The sequence below is a fragment of the Canis aureus genome, chromosome 8, assembly GCF_053574225.1.
Source record: "Canis aureus isolate CA01 chromosome 8, VMU_Caureus_v.1.0, whole genome shotgun sequence".
NCBI lineage: Eukaryota > Metazoa > Chordata > Mammalia > Carnivora > Canidae > Canis > Canis aureus.
Window position 1 is genome coordinate 64,899,880 of NC_135618.1, and position 21,593 is coordinate 64,921,472.

Consider the following 21,593-nt stretch of genomic DNA (forward strand, 5'->3'; position numbering starts at 1 on the left):
CAAACAGGCAGGAAGCAGTACTGGGGCCGGGGAAGGATCCCAGAAGGATATGGCCGTGGCAGGAAGTGACACTCAGCAGACAGGAAAAGGGTGAGAAGACAAGGGTCTGGGTTCCCCAGGCATTCCCGCATGTTAATCCAGCCCCTTGAGGATTCTAGTGTGGACCGGCAGCTTCCAGACTTTGAGGCTTCTCCTCCTCAGCCCCATCCACCTGCCTTGAGACCAGCCAACTCTAGGGCGGAGGGTCCTGTAAGTCTCCGGTCTTGTGCTGGGGCTCTGCTGCTTGGCACACATCCACTCCAGTCCAAGTGAGAACCCCTTGGAGCTTTGGGGGGCCCACGGCATTGCTTCTTTGTGGGTCTTATGCAGCTACTATGTGCCTGGCATGCGCTGCCTGGCATGCTTCCTGATGTTGGAAGATAAAGAGAGGAGAGGGCAGAGGCATTAGCCCTGCCACACCCCACCCTCAGAGCAGCTTGGCCAGTAGAACTTTCTGCAATGATGGGAATGTCCTTTATCTGCAGGGATCAGCACAGCAACCACACAAATCTCCAGATCCAGCCCTGGAAACATGGCTTGTGCCATTGAGGAATTGAATGTTTAATTTTACTTCATTTGAATTAGAATATACATGTAAATAGCCACTTGTGGCTCCTGGCTTCTGAACTGGGCAGCATGGCTCCTCATCTTTGGGGAAGGGGATGTCTATAAACACAAGCTCTGTAGAGTAGTTGTTGTTGTTGTTGTTGTTTTAATTTGTAAAAAGGTACTATTTACATAGAGTGAAAATTCACCTTTTTTAGTGCACAGTTTTGCTACTTTTGACAGGTACACAGAATCATACAATCGCCATCACAGTCACCCCTCACCCTCAACATCCCCACATGTCATTTTGTGGTCAGCCTCTCCCCAGACACCAGCCCCGGGCAACTGCTCCTCTGTTTCTGTCTCTATAGTTTCGCTTTGCCCGGAATGTCCTATAAATGAAAGTATACCCAGGGCATTCAGGGTTCATCCATGGTGTTTTGTATGTTTGCACTTGGCTCTTCTTCATTGATGCAGTGAATCCCATCACGTGGTTGTATGGCGGTTTGTTTATCCATTCCCCAGTTGAGGTTCAGTTGGACAGTTGTTTCCAGTGTTTGGTGGTGAGTATTTGTGTACAGGTTCTTGTGTCAACACAAGTTTTCATTTCACTTGGGTTAAAGCCTAGTGATGGGACTGCCAGCCATCAGGTCAGGTTGCTGAACTTCATGAGAAACTACCAGAGTATTTCCTCAAGCGCTTGCTATGTAGGAGAGCACCTGCTGCTCCAAGTTGGCAACAATGGTTGACTTCATCATTTCCTTTAAATAATTTTAATAGATGTCTAGTGATATCTCGATGTTGTTTTCACTTTCTCCTAAAAAGTGATATGTTGAGCTTCTTTTTCTGTGCTTATCTGTCATTTGTATATCTTTTTTAAAAATATTTTATTTATTTATTCATGAGAGACACAGAGAGAGGCAGAGACATAGGCAGAGGGAGACTCAGGCTCTCTCTCTCTCTCTCCCTATATATACACACACACACACACACACACACAGAGAGAGAGAGAGAGAGAGAGCGTTTTAAGATACATCACATGAATTTTCCCATCCTAACCATTTTAAGTATACAGTTGGGTGGTGTTGAGTACATTCACGTTATTGTGCAACCATCACCACCATCCATCACCAAAACTTCTTTATCTTGTAAAACTGAAACTTTGTCGCCATTTACTCTCCATCCTCTATACCCTCGCCTAGTCCCTGACACCCACCCTTCTACTACGGTGCCTCTAAGAACCTGACTACTCTAGGAAGTTTCTAGAAGGGGAATTTTACAGTATTTGCCTTTCTGGAGCCAGGTGATTTCTCTTAGCACAGTGCCAAGGTTCACTCATGCGATAGCAGGTGACAGTTTCCTTCCTTTTTAAGGCTGAGTGATATTCCATTGGCTGCATATCCCACAAGTGTTGATGGAACTATGGCTCCCACCTTTTGGCAGTTGTGAATAATGCTGCTCTGAACATAGGTGCACAAATGCCTTTTCAAATCCCTGCTCTCCGTTCTTTTGGTTTTATACATCGAAGTCAAATTGCTGGATAGTATGGTCATCCTATGTTTAATGTTTTGAGGACCTGCCATATTGTTTTCTCAAGTGACTGCACCATTTTACCTCTTACCACCAGAGCGGATGTCAATGCCTTTGTATGATATAAATATTGCCCAAATCCCCCATCTTCTGTCCACCTTGCTCCTTGGCCTGGGATCTACCAGCTTCCCAAGTGGCCTCCTGCAGTCACTCACCCCATCCAGATTCAGGCTCCACACAACAGCCAGTGATTCCATTTCAAGTATGTGGTTCCGCATGCTGCCCTTCTGCCAGAAACCCCTCAGTGGTTTCCATGGCTGGTGGGATAAGACCTAAATCCCTACATGACCCAAAGGGCCCTTTAGCCTCTTTTTGCCTAATCGGGTTCAGCTGACGTGATCACTCTCTCTTCCATCCCCAGTGACCTATCAATCCTCTGAGGGTTCCATGCTCCCTTCCTTAAGGCATGCTGTTCCTTCGCTGGCATGCCATCCCCCTGCCCCCTGGCAATCATCCTTGTAGTAAGTGTCATTCCTTAGGGAAGGGATCCCTGACCTCATTTTTATTGTCCTTCTCCGTCAAGTAGGTTCTCTTCTTACAGCTTTTCATAAAAATGTGTTACTTACCCCACACACACACCCAGCTCTGTGTACCTATGTAATTCACTCAGATGGTGATTGGCCCAATATATAGAGTGCAGGTCCATTGGAAAACGGAGGAAGCAGCCAAGCTTCCCATGGGAAGGGGGGGCATCTCCGGGCACACTCGCAGGTCCCCACCCAGCACTGCCTCACGGGACTCCCGGCATTTACTAGTATGCACACTTGACTCAGGTCTGCAGCTCCCACCCAACCGTTAGCTCCACCAGGGAGGGTCCGGGTTCTCATGCTCCATTATTATTAAAGGATGGAAATGTGGGGACGTTGCCACCTCTCCTAGGGGACCTGGCTGAAGGAGGAAGGCATGAGCAGGACACTGAAGCAGTAAAGGGGCCGCAGCCCTGATGCCCCACTGGCCTCCCCGATGAGCCAGCCGGTAGGCGATTTAAAGCGCAGGCGGTGTCCGCAGCCCTCAAGCTGGTGCCAAGCGTGGGTCCCCGGATAGTTGATCTGGATGTTTGTTGAATGAATAAGTGACTCCAAAAACGCACACGGGGCATCAGGGATCGCAAGCATCCTTAGGCACACTTCAGTTACAGTTCGAAAACCCTTCCTTCGGGTGCTGGAGTGTGATCTCAGGGGAGGGTGGGCGGAGGGAGCGGCTGGGAGGGGCGCCCCCGCGGAGGCTGCGGAGTTCATTTGTCCCGGTCCCCGGGGACCCGGAGGGGGAGGGGGGGCAAAACTTTCCAGCGAGATTTCTGGGGGTTCCCCGGGCGGGTCCCTCCGGGACGCGGCCGGAGTCGGGCGCGGCGGGGGCGGGGGCGGGGGCGGGGGCGGGGGCGGGGCAGCGCGCCCCCGCGGGGACACCTGCCCCGCCCGCCCCGGGAGCGCGCGCGGCCTCGGGGTCGGCTCCGCTCCGCTCCGCTCCGCCGCGATCCGGCCCGGGATGCCGCGTCCGCCCGCGCCCCGCGGAGCCCCGCCCCCCGCCGCCGCGCCGCCGCCGGAGGCCGCTCGGAGCTGCGCGAACATGGCCGAAGTCGGCGAGGACAGCGGGGCCCGCGCCCTGCTGGCGCTGCGCTCGGCGCCCTGCAGCCCCGTGCTGTGCGCCGCCGCCGCCGCCGCCGCCGCCTTCCCCGCCGCCGCCGCCCCCGCGGCCCCCGCGCCGCCCGGGCCCGCCGCCCCGTCGCCGCCGCCGCCCGCCCAGCCCCCGCCGCCGCCGCCGCCGCCGCCGCCGCCGCCGCTGCCGCCGCTGCCGGGCGCGATCGCGGGGGCCGCGGGGGGCGCGGGGGGCGCGGGGGGCGCGGCGGCGGCGGGCCCGGGCGGCGCGGGGGCGGCGGGGGACGCCCTGGTGGCCGCGGCGGCCGCCTCGGTGCGCCGGAGCCCCGGGCCCGCGCTGGCGCGCCTCGAGGGCCGCGAGTTCGAGTTCCTCATGCGGCAGCCCAGCGTCACCATCGGCCGCAACTCGTCGCAGGGCTCGGTGGACCTGAGCATGGGCCTGTCGAGCTTCATCTCCCGGCGCCACCTGCAGCTCAGCTTCCAGGAGCCGCACTTCTACCTGCGCTGCCTCGGCAAGAACGGAGTCTTCGTGGACGGGGCCTTCCAGCGGCGCGGCGCGCCCGCCCTGCAGCTGCCCAAACAGTGAGTGCCGCGCGGCCCCGCCGGCCCCGGCCCCGACCCCGACCCCGACCCCGACCCCGGGGTCACCCCCGGCCTCCGCGGAGGTCCGCCGCCGCCACCGCCGCCGGGATCCCCGGCCCGGCCTAGGGCAGCCCCGGCCCGACCCCGCCCAGCGTGGGCCTCGGGGACACCCTCCGACCCAGGTGCAGTCTGTGCTCGAGCTGCACCCTGCGTACACCTGCGACCCCCACCCTGCCCTGGCCCTGGGCTCCGAGGGCCGCCCCGCCCCCGCCTGGCCTGAGCCGTCCGGGTGGCCTCTGCCCCTTGCCAGGCGTCGGAGGAGGGCACCGGAGGGCACGCCTGACCCTCGCCCAGCCTGGGTCCCGAGCGCCGCCCCACTCCCTGCCACGTTTGGATTCCGGGGTCACCCCTGCACGCAGTACTGGAAAGGATAGCATCAGGTGGTTTCCGTAGCAGGGGTCAGGTCTGGATGGCAGCGACTTGGGAAGGGATGTTCCCATCCTGAGCACCGGAGGACAGGACAGGAAGTGTCCTCAGGGTCCCTGGAGATGAGGCCCCTGGGACAGGACCGGAGTGCCTAGTGCTCCAGCCTTCCTTGGCACACCTGGGATTCTTGAGCCAGAAGGGGAAGCAGCAAGGCATGGGGGGCGCAGGGCGGGGAGAAGGCAGGCCTCCACCCCCCAACTGCAGCACTGCGGGTGGCAGGGCCATCAAGTCCCCGTGGGTGCTTTTAGTGACATTCACTCACTCTCCCTTGTCTTCTCCCCCATGGGCTGCGCCCCTGTAATCCTTGCTTTCTCAAGATCTGTTGATCAGGAGAAAGCCTGTTTAACTACCCTGCTTCCTCTTCGGGCACTTTCTGTTTCTGTGTAGTAAGTGCCTTTAACCCCTCACTTGTGTTTATATTTCTCCAAACGGTTTCCTGTACCAGAGTTGTCTCTGACGGCCTGATTATTCTTTCATGAGAGAGTGCAGGGGATTTTTTTTTTTTTTTCTGGGGTGATTCCCAGCGCCAAAGGCTTGCTTCTGTAAACTTCTCCCCTCCTTAGGGTCTTGGTGTGTTTTGTTGTAAATACTGCCATTGAACAGTTCTCCCGTGCAACATCAATAACTCACTCCCTCTTAGGGTGTGAGGGAGAACATACCTTTATCTTACAAACACCCTGTGTTGTGTGTTGTGTTCCATCCGGACTTGGTGAGTAACAAAGTTATTCTATCCCATGTTTGTTACTGCTTTATTCTTTTTACCACAACCTGCAAGGTCTCCATTCTGGGCCATTAAATACATTTTAGGGCCAGTCACTTCTCTCCTGAGAAAGTGACAGGCACCACAGCACCATCCCCTCCCTGCCCCGGAGCTCTTAGAGGCCTGTTCTTCTAACGCACCTTTACGTGATTCCCTCAGATTTTTCAGAGCTCCCTGCCCAGCTGCTGAGCAGTAGTACACTCCTGACAGGGACCTAGCTTACTGAGTCCTGTGCGCCCTGATATCTTCTCTAACTCAAGGGGAAGGAATGCCAGCCCACCGAGGCCTCAGATCATCCTCCGGATAGGCCAGTACCAGGTCTGTTGTGTGTAACGTGGCCCGGGTGTTGGCGGCCCCTGGCAGGTTTGCATTCAAGGGGCCTGCCTTCTTGGTGGGCACGTCTCAGAGCACCGTGCTGTGGCTGACAGCCTGGGTGTTTGGCGGCTCTCTGACTGGGTCCTGTGCCCCACTGTACCTCTACTTGACTTCAGCTATGCTACTGAGCAGTCTGCATGTAGGCAGTGATGTAAAATTCACAAGAAGACAACAAACAGGCAGAAGGAGAAACACGGGGCGGGAGGAGCAGTGTCTGTGTCTCCCTTTCCCTGTTTGCTTCTAAAAACTGGCAAAGCCTGTTGACTAATGTGTTTAGCGGTTTGAGCCAGTTTATGTTTTTCTCTATTTTAGAGAGTATAAACCTAAGTGGCTCCATATATGGAGTGGGCTGTTGTAAACTTCATTTTAGAGCTCGATTGAGGCTCTTCAGCCCACCACTAGAAAATAATCAGGAAATTTTAATGAATTCAGTGCAAGGAAGTTGAATGTGTACATTTTTGTCACTCCAAAATGGGAAATTCATTATTGACTTTTACAGAAAAGTGGTAATTACTGTCTGGTTCCTCTTGGGTATTGGTATGTGGTTTTGCCATTAATATTCGAAGCTATGAATTTCTTTACCGTAAATCTAAAATTCTTATTGTGCTGGCATTTTGTGGACTTGGCTACACTAGGATTTAGTGGAGTGTGGTGCATGAGCCTTGGAGGTTTTTTTTGTTTTGTTTTGTTTTGTTTTGCGTCATGGTGATAGGCACACCCTCCCGATGGTTAACATCTGTACTGGGGGGCATTGCACACACCTCCTACTCCCAGGGGCAGCTCCCACTGTGCCATTCCTCCCTCTTCTTTGCCACCCAAGAAAGCATGCAGTTAAGAGGAATCCCAGAACTTATCCCCATTTATTATTACTACAAGTACATCTTCCCAAAACTTCAGTATTTTTGAATTATTGACAGGAAAACAATTCCTTGTGACACACTTAAAGTTGATCTTGGTCTCCTACCATATAGCTGCACCATGCTGAGTCCACTGGATGTTCCCTGGGAGGGGTGGGCACATCATTTATAACTTAGCAGCCACCTGACTTGACTTGGCAAAGCCTCCTGGGCCACGAGTCTAGCATTTCTCCCAGGGCCACGAGTCTAGCATTTCTCCCAGCCCGTGAGCTCCCTGAGGGCTGGCCCAAGAATAGTTATCTTTCACTGGAGACACAGTGCAGGGCCTGGCTGGCAGTAGGTGTACAACTGAGTTGTTTGTTGGATGAACATCTGAGTGAATGAATTCGCAGCTTCCGTGGGGAAAGCCTTGTCATCGGTTTCACGTGATTTTCTGAGGTGGGGACATGTGGACATGATTTTCTTCCCCCTGGGACATGTGGACTGCCTTTTAGGGTCAGATGGGTGGGAGTGGTTTGTGTGTGTGTGTGAGAGAGAGAGAGAAAGAGAGAGAGAGAGGGATCCCTGGGTGGCGCAGCGGTTTGGCGCCTGCCTTTGGCCCAGGGCGCGATCCTGGAGACCCGGGATCGAATCCCACGTCGGGCTCCCGGTGCATGGAGCCTGCTTCTCCCTCTGCCTGTGTCTCTGCCTCTCTCTCTCTCTCTGTGACTATCATAAATAAATGTAAAAATAAATAAATAAAAAAAAAAAAGAGAGAGAGAGACTAGTTCTTTATACAATCAAATTTGGAATTTGGGATACATGTTATGTGTGAAACATACAGAAGAAGGCCCGTACACAGCCCCTCTCTTGCTCTTTTTTTTTTTCCCAACCTTTGTTTTTCTTAAACACATTTGTAGTAAATGTGGACCACCTAATTGATTACAGTAAGAACAAGAAGTGTTTATGGTAGCCTCCGTGAGTAGTACAGTCATGGGATTATTTCTTTTCTTTTTCCTTTTCTGTGTTTCCCAGACTTTCTGTGATGAGCGTGGCTTTTTTTTTTTCCAACACTTTCTGTTACAGAAAATTTCAAACATAAAAATAGAGTGGCAACCTTTTCCATAGCCATCACCGCCATCAGTGGTAGCATGTCGTGACCTAGCTTGCTTTACTTTTGTCCAGACTCATCATTGCTCTGGCCCTCACTTACCTGGAAGCAGGTCATTGATGTCATGTCATTTTGTGTGTAAACTGCTTCAGTAAAAGATAAACGATCTTTTTTTTAAAAATCCTAACTGTGATGTCACGATCACACCTTTAAAATTAATGATAATTTCTTACTGGCATCAAACATCCACGCAATGTTCGCACTTCCCTTGCTGTCTGATGAATTTTCTTTCTTACGGCGTGTTATTTGGATCAGGAACTAAATCAGGTGCAGACAGAATGATTGGTTGGTGTCACTTACATCTCTTGTCATCTATAGACTCCATCTGTCTCTCTTGTTTCATCGCTGAAAAGACAGGTCATCTGTCCTGTGTAGTTTCCACCGTCTGCGTTTACAGATTGGATTCTCATGGTGTCCACTTACTGTGAATTGGTTGAAGGACCAAGAGATTTGATTAGACACAGGTTAGATGGTTTTGTTTTGTCTTTTCTTTTCTTTCTTTTTTTTTTTTTTTTGCCAGAAACTGCCTCCTAGGTGGTAGAGCATGTGTCTGTCAGAAAGCAGAGATGTCTGTTTTTCTCCCTTAGCACCTTCCCGTGGTCCTTGCCTGTACCGTGGCTGATTGTTTTGGCTGCCAGCACATGTGCTTGGCCGCACTGGTGCCCTCCACCCAGTGAAGGACGTGTCGTGAGTGGCCTGGGGGAGGGATCACAGTTTCTGCGAGTGGACCCAGATGGAAAATGACTGATTGTGACCCCACAGCGTTTGACTACATACGTGTTTGTTTTGTAGAGTTTCCAAGTGCTGTTCCAACCGGTCACTTGAAAAGTGTGGAATTAGTTACTAACCATCACACAAGTAGTTATCAGATTGAAGTCATTTTGAAATTAGTTGGAAACTGCCCCAGACTTGACAGCAGCATCCAAGCAACAGTAACTGTGTTCCATTCCCCCACTCATCCTGGACACCGTGCCTCCACATCTGTTGGGGGCTGGGGGTCCCTCCTTGACCCAAAGCTGCCGTCATGGCCAGTCAGCCCAGCTGCTGGCTTGCGTGCTGTGGGGGGTTTGCACCTGGGACAGGAGAGGGTGTCAGCTCGGCTGGCTTGCAGAGGCCCAGAAGGGAAGCTGTGATGCCCGAGACTGTGCTGGCCCCATGTACACAGGTGGGCCAATGAAGAGGGGACGTCTGCACGTCTACTGGGAGGGGTGCAGGCTGTGTGCCGCTAGAGCCCACCTGCCAGGAGACCTGGCCTGGGAGAAGAGCAGTAGCCCGAAGAGCCTCTGAGGGAGAAACATTGCAGTCTGGTGCCCGCGTGGGTGTGGAAGCTGGAGCACCCCGTGCAGACACCAGGACCCTGGCAGGAGGAGCCACTCAGCGAAAGGAAAGGAAGCAGTAGGTTCAGCTGCATCATGTCTGGATAGCATGGCCAAAACCCCGAATGTGCATTTTTGAGAAATAAACTCTTGGTTCTAGTTTTCTTGCTCATGGGCAGCTATCATAGATCACATATATTTGTTCAGAGTTACTCGGTCGTCTTATAAAACGCTTACTTTAAAAAGGTTTATGGGAGTGTAGTGAATTGGGAGCTAGTATACCGAATCTTTGTTAATAAAAATATGGGCCACTTTCCAACACTTAGTTCATGCTGAGGTTTTTGGGCTTATCACCCATAGAGGAAAACATATATAGTATTTTAGAAACCAGTCTATGAGAAAGATGTTATGACATATGTGCTGAATCCAATTTAAATAAATTTATGAAAGCCTTTGTTGTTAATAAGGGAAGGGGATTGGTGGATGCTAAAAGGGTATTGTGTAGAGTTTTAATGATGTTCACGGTTAATGTTTCAAAAGAGACACAGCTATGTTTAAAATTATGTGCCGAGAGGAAATGAAAGCTTTTGATTTGTAGATACAGTAATTTACTATTTGCTGTTTTTGCATCTTGTGAATGTCAGGGGATAAACTTGGTAAATTAGTGACAACTCAAATTACAGCCATGCCTCATCTCCATAATTACCCTACATTTAAAGCATTTCATATTAAAATGAGAGGATTATAGAAATGCTTTTACTTTGATTTCCTGGAAGTAGGCCCTTGCATTGTGACTGCTAGGTTTCGTGGTTAATGCTTGGTACTGCTATCACCTTTTGCAAGTTTCCGGTTTTCTGGTAAAAAGCTCCTGATGGATTTAAAGGACAGAAAGTGGAATCTCTGAGTGTGAACGTATTTGGTGACCATATGAAGGGAGGCCATGAGAGCATGCTTTGTGCTGCTCGGGAGCCCAGACAGAGGCCATGAGGATGGCAGGTGCCCCTCAGGCCTCGCTGGACCCACTTCTAGGCGGCTGACAGCAGGATGGAAATGAATTAGTGTGGGTTTTGCCTTTCTTGGACGTAACTGTTCAAGCACTAAATTATGAGCTGATTGAAACGTGTGGCTTCTCCTATGAATACTTTCTGGGAAGCACATGGAAAAAAGATGGGTATTTTATACATGGTTTGATTAAGAAGAAACTTTTCTCCCTTAGTCATCTGTGACATGTTTAAGCCTGCCCAGAAAGGCACAAGCTCCTCTTGCGTTTATTTCCTTGGCAGGGAGGGTTCTCGTCCTTCCGCACGTGTGCGCTGAACAGGGTTCTGACCTCATCGCCTTCCTGCTGGAAGCCACAGCAGCTGCCAGGAACCCGCAGGGCCCGTCCTGCCCCTTAGCACAGGTCCCGGTGTTGCTGACAGTGGCCTGCCACCTCTTCCCTCCAGGTACCCTTTGCCTTTGTGCCAGCCAGACGCAAGGCATTGGCTCCCATGGCCCTTTCACACCTTTACACGTTACTGGGGACCCCAGTGAGCTTTGGTTTGTGTGGGGCCTGTTACCCTCACCGCATTAGACATTAGAACCAAGAAATTAAATATTCATCAATCCATTCAAAATTAGCAATAATAAACGTATCTCCAGAATAATTATTTATGATAAAGTCACTGTAATTCTCAAAACAAAGAAATTTAGAATAGGGGTATTTGTTTTTTGTAAGTCTTTACCATCTGGCTTGCTACAAGACAGCTGGACTCTCATGGCTGCTTGTGCTCTTAACTATGGTGATAGGTGGTTTTCGGTTAAGCATGGGGAGAAAGTCCAGCCCCACGTAGTTATGGGCTGGAAGAGGGTGAGCTGTTTTGGTGGACTTTCTGATGATTGCAGATGGCATTCCTTGATGTCTCACCAAAACTTAATAGTCAGTAGTGTCTTAAAGGTCAGTTGAGCTGTGGAATCTGAAACATCATCAGTGGACTTTCTGTACTCTGTTATATTAAAATCCATCACTCTGTCTTGCATTTTGAATAAATCTTTTATTACCCATATGTGGTTTTGTAACTTATGCCCTGATTTTTGGGAGAATATTGATTGAATTATGCAGATCTTCTAATGTCAACATGTCTTGTTATATAAAGAAAAGCCTGTCTTATCTTTGAGTTGGCAAATTTCATTTCATCCTTCTCAAACTCAAAAGATCATGTTTTTGAAAATAGAAATCTTTGAAAGGATGAGGCATTTTGATGTAGTTTAATTTTGAAATTTACTGTAAAGGTTGAGTTGACAGTATATTTTAACAGAAAATTTAAAAGCCTTATAATGTAGTCATTGGCCTTATTAGCACCTCATAATGTAACTTGGCTTTCATTTAGTATTTTTTGTGTGTGTGTGGGGTCGATTCTTGGTGACTTTGGCTGGGGCTGTCTGGCTCGTCCATTATTTCTTCTGTTTTCCCATGAGCAGATCGGGCATAGGTATGCTTGTCCATCTCCCTTGCTGGTTTTCTGGTGACCTCCCTGCTGTTTCCCTTCAGCCCCGGGAGCAGGGTCCTCAGGGGCAGGCACGGACAAGGGGTTGGACCCAGAACCATGAGAGTCCTCAAGGGGCGTCAGTGACGAAGTAGACGAAGTAGGTGTTTTTTCATGGAGATATTCCCTATTTGGGATTTCTTTTGAAACCCTTCCGAGTACACTTTTCAAAAGCCATGCCACTTTTGATAAACACAGACATTCCCTCCCTCCCCAGTGTCCTGTTTGTCTCAGTGGATATCTCTCTTCCCTCTTCATGGTGAATCAGTACCGTAGAGAATAAAACTGGCCTTCTGTCCAGTCTAAAGAAGCTTTGCTTTTTGTGATTTGTATCAAAAGAACAAAAAGTACTTACTGTTTTTCCAAATAGTAGAAACATCGAGTACGCTCTGGCTCCTCCCTGGTACTTCTCGCACTGCTCCCTTTCACAAATACTCTGGGTTTTATAACTTTCACAGTTGGAGTTGTGTAAGATACGTCATGTTGACATGTTGTGGGGCATCCATGGCGATGAGTGGCGTAGTGAGCTGCTCAGGAAGACCTCTGCTAGAGGCCCACCATGCTGGTGAGCCATATGTAACTCAAGTGCAAGCTCAAGCTCATGCGTGGGTAGTTACTGGGGCCGGTTGTCCATCAAAAACCTTCCCAGGAATACTCCCTCTTATCACATGATGTGGTTGCATTATGGGTGAAATTCAGGATCCTTCAATATGCTGCCACGAAGCTGTGGCTGAAACACAGTCCATGAGAAATAGCTTGTGAACCTAGTAACCCTGTGGAGCTGATGTAGAAAGAATGTGAAGATGGAATCTGACGGCAGGCAAACAGGTTGCAGGCTGCGAAGTTACATGAACAGAAGTTTGTATTCCTCTACCTCCACCCTTGGGGACATAAATATATCCGGTTAGCTTGGCAGGTACATCCCTGAAGCTGGGAACAGTGACTCATCACAGAAAGAAAACATCTTCCCCTTAAGAGTTTCCACCTCCCTTTGGTTGGGTTCCATATTAACCAGGAACATTTATAGCCCTGCCTCAGCAACTAGTATGTGGGAAGACTACTGAATATCTGGCTTTCTTAGCAGTTATATTTTTCTTTGCAAATTACAATATGAACAGATTTTCCATACCTGTTAACCCTCAGGTTATCCAGCAGGAGATCTCATGGAAAGTCTAGAACTTTCTGCAGTGATAGAAATGTTTTGTGACTGGGCCGTCCAGGATGGTGGCGCTAGTCATGTATGGCTGTTGAGCATTTGAAATGGGGCTAAGAACTCAATTTTAATTTTTAGTCTGTAAGTTCATTTAAGTTTAAATAGTCACATATGCTGATGGCCTTGCAGAGTTTGCAAGTCTGGATCTGCAGCACCTGGGTGCAGCCGCTGCCTCAGTTTACCCCACTCACCTCCAAGGCACAGATGTTTTCTGCAGTATGCTTCGAGGTGAGGAAGACCGATGGGTCCAGCCTGTGCCATGGGGCTCCAGCAGACCCACTGCGGTTCCTCAGTGCAAGGTGAGGAAGCACCCAACCATACCCTTTGCAGAAGACACTTGTTGAAATGTCTTTTGGCCAGACAGATTAGTCATTGTCTTCAGTTTCTACTACTCTGGACTGCCGATAAATGAGAATGGACAGTTTCCCCTTTATTACCCTCATTCTTGAAGCCCCAGGAAAGAAGTAAGGGACCGAAGAGATGATTCCTGTGGGTAATAAAGAGAAGAGACAAATTTGCTGATATAGGGAGAAATTTTTCTAAAATTCTGTGGCCCTTTCTAGCTCTGGGTTACTGTGCATATGGTTATCAATAGATTACTTTTGAGTCCAACTCGATAATAGGAATACTGTATACTCACAGATTTTAAAATTCCTTTATAAACAAATGCATGAGTATCATGTGTCTGCCTGTCTGTCCTATGTGCTGCCTCCACAGACACCTGTTCATACCAGGTGGCGCTTGTCAACATGGCTGGTCTCATATGGTGTGACCGTTGGTTGGTGTCTTCTGCAGGGAGCTACAGGTCCTATGAAGGCAGGGCTGAGCTCTCTGCACAGCGTTGTATCCCACTGCCAGCATGTGCTTGGCACTTTGAGGACTCTAAGCCTTTATCCAGTAGATTTTTGCTTATATATATAATCTTCTGTGGCCTGCTGGTTGTTGTCATAGATAAATTCCAATATCTGGCTCACAGAAAGTCCCAAATCAATGTTACTAATCAGTGGTTGAAAAACATGTCCTTCATGTGGCAAATCAGGGAACCCTGGCTGGCACTGACTGGTAAACCCATCATTGGTAGCTCAGCAATCCAGGCTGTAGGAGGGTTGTGTGGAGGAGTATTGACAGGCCAGGAGTGGAAATGGGGAGGATCCTACTTCTGCTTGTGTGCGAGTGAGGAGACTTCAGTGCAGGGCCACTCCGAGGGAGGGCCGTGTGTCCAGGAAGAAGAGGAAACAATCTGGAGAACACTTAGCCAGGCTCAGCACATTTAGATCCAGGCAGCACACTAAGCCTGTGGGCCAAGTCCCAGCAGACTCTAGTTTTATAAATAAAGTTTTATGGGAACACAGCCAGGCCCATTTGTTTACATGGTCTCTGTGGCTGCTTAGTTGAGACAGAGATGGTATGGCCTGAAAATCTAAAACAGTACATGTCTGGCCCTTTATAGAAACAGTGTGCACCTTGCTCTAGGTTGTACACCTTCCTCCACACCAATGATAATGCTTTACTGAGATTAATTCCCACCTTTATGTTACTGGTTTTCTTTATGTGGAGTTCCTGTGGTTCTTAATAAGTTGCGTTTAATTCTAGGTGTTTTATTTTGTTTTATTTTTATTTTATTTTATTTTAAAGATTTATTTATTTACTCAGACACACACACACACACACACACACACACACACAGAGGCAGAGACATAGGCAGAGAGAGAAGCAGGCTCCATGCAGGAAGCCCGATGTGGGACTTTATCCCAGGATCCCAGGATCATGCCCTGGACCAAAGGCAGACGTTCAGGCGCTGACCCACCGAGGCATCCTTAATTCTAGGTGTTTTATATATTTGCCTTGGGGATAGTCAATACAAATAAGATCTTTTTTTTCTTATTATTTTCTAAAAGGTTAGTGTTTCCATGTAGGAAAGATGGGCCGTGTGTGTGTGTGTGTGTGTTTTCTTTTCTTTTTGTTGGTATGGGCTTTATAATACTAATTTATGTTTAAAATTTTGCATTTTGAGAACATATCAAGCTTCCAGAAAGCTGCAAGACTACTTCAGACTAGTTCTAATAACTCCTGTCCTCGGCCACAACTCACCAATTTTTAACATCCTGCCACGTTTGCTTCAGTATTTCCCTATGTGTATATGTGCTATTTGAGAGTCCGTTAAATGTATCATGCTCCCTTTTCCGTTAGTACCATAATATATATTTCCTTAGAATAAGGATATCTTCCATAACCACAGCCTGGTTACTGAGTTTAGGAAATCTGACCTCACTCCGGTTCTGCTCTCTAATCCATGACCCGGGTACCAGTGCTGTCAGCTGCCCCAGGAGCATACTTGGCAGCATCCAGCATCCTGTCCAGTGTGGAGCCTCTCTGGTCTCTGTATTCTGAGACAGCTCCTTGGCCTTTCTTTGTGTTGACCTTGACATTAAAAAAAATTAAAAATAAAAAACAGGACAATTGTTTTATCAGATGCCTCTCAAATTAGATTTGCTGAATTAGACCAAGTCCTGATGAGATGGTGAGGTTCGGGGTCGGGATCTTGGGCTGGAATGCCAGCATGAGGATGCACACCCTTCTCAGGCATCTCTCAGCGATGCCATTGTCCTTCCTAGTGGAGTTCATGTGGATCACTTGGTTTAGGTATTGGCGGAGCTTCTCCACCCGATAGTTACTATTTTTCTTTTTGTGGTTAATAAGTAATTTTTGCCATTCAGTGCTGGAATAAAATATTTATTTTGTATCCAGTCACAGTTACCATTTCTCCTAACAGTTTTTAAGTTGACTTTTTTTTTTTAAGCACCATTCTTTGATTTTATTTATTTATTAATGAGAGACACAGACAGAAGCAGAGAGATAGGCAGAGGGAGAAGCAGGCTCTCTGCAAAGAGCTGGATGCGGGACTCAATCTGGGATCCCCGGATCACAACCTGAGCCAAAGGCAGATGCTCAACTGCTGAGCCACCCAGGCATCCCTTAAGTTGAATTTTTGCATGTGTTTTCTAGGTCAGATTTTCATCTACAAATGATAACTGTTTTTGTCTCTTTCTTCTGCTTTTTTTTTTTTTTTCAAATCTCATTTCTTTTTGTTGTCTTGTTGAATTTGCTAGAATTTCCAGGTAACATAGAATAAATACCATGATAATGGGCTCCATTCTTCTTTCCAGCTTGACAAGGAAGGCTTATAAGGTATTTCAGAATAAATGTAGCTTCACTGCTCAGAAGCCACTTTCTTAAGGCAGTGTTTCTTACCTTGCAGAGGTGAGTCTCCTGGGCTGCAGCCCATGGTGCCCTCAGTCTTACCATCCCACTGTCATTGTAGGGTTGGTGGTCTGTTTATCTGACATGCTCTGGTGTTGGGGGCAGGACTGTGCCTTACTCATTTATTACTATAATCCCAGCACCACCCAAGTAACCCCAGTCTGGGCACATAGTTGGCACTTCGTAAGTTGGTGGCAAAATGAATAAAGTAGCAAACAGGAGAGGTCTGAATGCAGAAACAACCTGGCTAAAGACAGTGATCAGAGGTGATAGAAGCTTAGCATTTTAAAGTTGTGTGTCTGGGGCACCTGGGGGATTTAGTTGGCTTAGTTGGTCCAATTCCTGATTTCAGCTTAGGTCATGATCTCAGGATCACAAGATTGAGCCCCATGTCTGGCTCTTTTTCAGTGGAGTCTGCTTTAGGTTCTCTCTCTCCCTCTGCCTCTGTTGCTCCTTCTACTTAGGGGCGCCTGAGCGGCTTAATCTGTTAAGTGTCTGCCTTTGGCTCAGGTCATGATCTCAGGGTCCTGGGATGGAGTCCTGCATTAGACTCCCTGCTTGGTGGAGAGCCTGCTTTTCCCTCAGCTCTTGTCCCTGCTTATGCTTTCTCTCTCTCTCCCTCTCTCTCTCTCTCTCTCTCTCAAATAAATAAAATCTTTTTTTTCAAATAAATAAAATCTTAAAAAATAAAATAGTTTTTAAAAATTAAATTAAAAAATTTAATTTTTGGACAGGTGCTGTGACCTCAGGCTCCCTTTTCCTCATCTGTAAAATGGGCACACTACCCACTATCTGGGTGTTTATGAGAATTAAAAGTGGTGTACCAAAGTGCTAACTTTGGTGTCTGGCATATAGGTGCCAGACTACATGGGTATACTTACTACAAGCCCATGTCATCACCATCACTGCCATCATTTGTGACCATGTGTGGGGGACTGTTTTTGCTTTGCGAGGCATCTGGATGTTGGAAGTGAGAGCTCTCTTATGGTAGGGAAACTGTTGCAGGGCCTGGAGTGGGTCATGGTGGAGTAGCCTTGCCCCTCACTTCAGCAGAGGTGCCAGTCACTGCTGGTGTCACAGGATGGCTGTCATCTTGCCATGGCTGGAGAAGGGGCTTGGGCTGGTAAGGGTCCCTCACACCTCCTAAGGTGGTACGATCGGAGCAAAATAGTAGGGTTTGTTCTCTTGTGTTTCTCTGAGCTGCTTGCCCAGAGAGTGGGGGTTTGAAAAGATGAGCTCAGATTTTCCCTTGAATCAGTTTGAATCACCTTTGGGGCTCTGGGAGCAGCTGGTACTGGGGCCGGATGCTGAGTGGTAAGCCAGCCTCCCATCACCAGCTCCATCCCTGCAGCGGTGTGACCACCCCTTCCCGGGACACAGGGCATTCTTCAGAGGAACAGTAGGAATTGGGGATGGAGGCCAGATCTCACATCCAGGCATTTAAAAATACGGACAGTACAGAGGATAATTAAACATGTACTTGTGACCCACAAAGAATTGACACTCGTCCACACTTCGTCCTGTGTTTTCAGTGGAGAGTGCCCTTGCCACCATGTTTCTGTCTCTTCTGCAGAGCCACTGAGCTCCAGTTCTAGCCCATCCTGCCCCTGCACAGAGATGGTCATCTGTTTTCATTGTCAGGGGTGGAGGGATTGATTTACATAAATGGCACCGCAGATCTTCTCATCGTACTGTGTGTATTTTCCACTTCTCTGGAAGACCACATCATGGGTGACATTGCCAGGCCCAGAGAACTGCACGTGTTTCTTCATAGCTCTGGTGCTTGGACCCCAGACCTTCCTGGCTCTATAGTCTCATCTCCTGCTCACCCTCATTCTCTCAGCTCTGAGGGGGTGGCTTCTTCTCAGCACCTGCAGTGCTCCCACATATGCACTGGGTCACCAGGAGCCCCTCTGTGTCTCAGCCTGAGCATCCTGCCTGCTATCCCCCCGCCTGGTCCAGGGTGGCTCTGGGTCCCTGTCCTGTCCCCAGGCTCTCCCCAGGCTCATGTCCAGCTTGCCTCCCCTGAGCCCTGGCCCAGTGTGGTGGCCTCCAGCATCTCCATACTGAAACTGAATGGCTTTGGGAAGATCTCCCTCAGCACCCCCACATATACATGCACTCACATGCAGTCCAGGTGGTTACTAAGGCCTTCGATGCTACTTTCATTGGCAAGTGGGTGCTCCCTGTGTGAGGTGCTGTGGGGGCTGGAAAAGCAGAGGGAGCAAGACAGACTCCCCCTTTGCCTCTGTGAATTAAGAGGGAGACCTCACAGCCATGAGAGTGAGCATGTGGTATTTCAGGGAGGTGCAGGGCGCAATGAGGAAACCAGAGAATGTGTTAGGTGGATGGGGAGGACCCTTCTGGGGAAGCCGTACTTGATGATCTAAATTACAAGCAGGAGCTGCCGATTGGAACCATTGAAAACAGGGACTTCCCCATAGGTTCGTGGCTGTGAAGCAATGGGGGAAGTTACTCGGATAGAGGATGCCAGAAATTCAGAGGACCCCAAGGTCCACCTGAAAGGCTTAAAGGAGAGTAGTGATATATCCAGCGGGGCTACCATGGGGGCCACACTCAGGCACAGGGGCCAGAGTGTGGCCGTGGCCATGGGGAGAGATCAGTAGAGTCTATGGGGTTGGGTGATGAGCTGGCTCTGAGGGTGTGGGAGACGGGGGTATGTCTGTGTGAGTGTATGTGTGTGTGGGTGTGTGTGGACAACTCCCCAAAGCCTCTGAGAGATGCCCCCTTTCCAGGCCTGGAGTCCTCATCATGTGCAGGTTTTCTAGTATTGCCTGGCCTCATAGCATAGGAGGGAAGAAAACGTGCCTAAGATTCAGGGAACCCACAGGACTAGGGTAGGTTTTACTCACCTGAATGTTGGGGACAAAACAACATTAAGAATGATGGTTTCATTATGTGTGGCAAAACTAAAAACTTCAGTACTGGAAACCATGTGAGCCTTGGGAAGCCCTGGGCAGGGGCCATTGCTCCCTAAGATTCCAAATGCTTCCGGGACAGCCGGAGAGCCCTCCCGGACCCTGGAGACATTTTCAGCTCATCCTTCTGAATGCCATGAGCCTGTAATGGAAGTGGAATCACAGCCTGCTGAAACAGGGAGAGGCCACCCCAGCCAGTTCATCTGGGCAGGGGAGAAAAGCAGCAGGTGAGTCGCATAAGTTATGCCTGTGAGCCAAGCCCTGCTTGTCTCTGTGAGTACAGAAAACCTAACAGTGTAGGGAAAAGGTGTGTGCATGCTTGTTGCTTTGAGAGCATCTCTTCGTGTATTTGGGAAATAAATAGGCTGCTGCTTGTTTAACAAAACACCGTGGGAATAAATTCCTGAGTCAGTGGTACAGGCTTCAGATCCTGCCCTTGGAGCCTTTGGTGGCAGTGCAGAAAGCCTCTTGGCTCAGAGGATCCCTGAGTCTTTTGTGAGTAACGGGGGTCCCTGATTGGAGATTGATAAGCTGAGGTGCGGACCACAGTGGACCTGTCCAGGTGTCACAGAAGATGCTGGTGTCAGGGCCAGCATTTGCTTGTCTTCAGCTCATGCCCTGGTCTGCATTTTCTTCCGTGTGGTGGGCTTATGGATGGCGGCGGATGGCCAGGGTTGCTGGGGAGGGCGTGCGTCTGGTTTCCCTGGCTCGCCTCACGCTTCGTGGGCTTCAAGGGCACAAGGCAAGCTTCTGCTATGCCAAACCTCTCCTTGCCGACCCCACTCGCACCCAGGAGACCTGGGCTCTGGTTTACCCTACCAGTTCCAAACAGCTCAAAGAGTGTGTCTCCAACTGCTAAGAACCCCATGTGTGCCCGGGCTGTCCTGAACCCTGGTCACTGTCTGCTAAGGACAGACGACCTGGCCCCTGGGGCAGGAAGATGTGTAAGCTAAAGGCTGGCAGGCTGGAGGGTGTCCTTTGTGGGGCCCTCTGAGGGTGACTGCATGCAGGCCAGTGACAGGGGATGGCAGGTAGGACAGGGCCAGACCGGCATGTCTGGGGAGGCGCACAGAATGTGGGGGGTGAGGAAGGAGGGAGGGACTGTCCCCAGATGCGCCCTCAGGTGGTCAGGGGCCCCCTGGGCTCCTGTGGTGTGCCCTGTACGGGGCACCCTGCCTGGTTAGCAGGTGGCTAACCCTGCCCCTGAAGCCCTGCCCCTCCCCCAAGGCCAAGGGCTCATGGGGGGTGCTTTCCTCTTACAAGACAACGTCCGCTTCACTCTGCAGGCCAGGGTGTCCCCCGGTTTGGGAACTTGTGCTAGTCCAACAACTTTAGTTTTTCTGAAGTAGATTGTTTTTGGTTTGTTTTTTAAATGCCAGTGAGATTTGAGATTGGGCTTCGCCGGGTAGTTTTTAAAAAGCAGGGATGGGAGCACAGACCGAGCCCCATCCCACCATGAGTGGTGGGGCAGCACACCTGCTGCCCCTAGGCTCAGGAGCCACTCCCCCCCATAGCTCTGTCTCCCCTTGACACTCCCTCCCTGGCCCTCCCCTCTCACTGGATCTGCTCCTCTTAGGTCGTCTCCCCACGCTGCCAGCCCAGATGCGTGTGGCCTTTCAATATATGTGTCCACGTCTGCCTGCAGCTCCTCAGTGGCCCTCCTGCTCTCCCACCAGCCCTTGCCATCCCCCCACCTGGAGTGGCGTCCACCTTCTGCCACATGGTCATCCTAGTGTCACTTCCCCGGGGCCCAATTGGGGCACTTGGTTGTTTGCACACTCTGTTTCTTCAAGGTACTAGTGTTGTTTATGATTGTGTGTTTTTGTATGACACATTCCCTTCCTCCCCTCCCCCTGCCTGCCCTGTTCATCTAGAAGGTCTGGGAGGGTGAGAACCATGAGCGGAAACGTTTCTGCTGTGGCTTGTTGGGTTTATGTGAGCCTTGTCCCTGCTGAGTGTGCGGTAGCCGAGGAGAACCCAGGTGTCCCCTCCCTGCCTTTGTTAACTTGGAGGTGATGCGGCTCATCCTGGTTTGAAGAATGGTCACCAAGACAGTTCTTCCTTGGATGCCCTGGTCCCTCTGTCCCTGGGCACATGTGCTTTAAAATGTCTGTGCCATCCGGTCCCGGCACCTTGAATGTGTGTCCTCTGCACGTACAGAGAGCCCTGGTGACACGTTCAGCCCATGTTTGAAGATAATTAATCCTTCAAGTTTCTTGCCTTCCGATTCTCCTCTAACCTCTAAGGGACTGAACTGTAATTCTGACACTTGGAGATTTGATGCACACATTCATATTTGCTTGTTCTCATCAATAATTTTGTCAGTTTTTTATTATAACTCTGTGTTCGTCTTTTATGG

General features: G+C 49.8%; 1 protein-coding gene across 1 annotated transcript in view; it reads left to right on the forward strand.

Moving 5' to 3' along the window:
* Nucleotides 1-3,735: 3,735 nt before the first annotated feature.
* FOXK1 (forkhead box K1) overlaps nt 3,736-21,593 on the forward strand; it is a 68,151-nt gene continuing 50,293 nt past the window's right edge. The window contains exon 1 of the mRNA XM_077907659.1: nt 3,736-4,352. Within this exon, the coding sequence (XP_077763785.1) occupies nt 3,742-4,352 (611 nt within the window). The 5' untranslated portion in view covers nt 3,736-3,741. The remainder of the gene's footprint in view (nt 4,353-21,593) is intronic.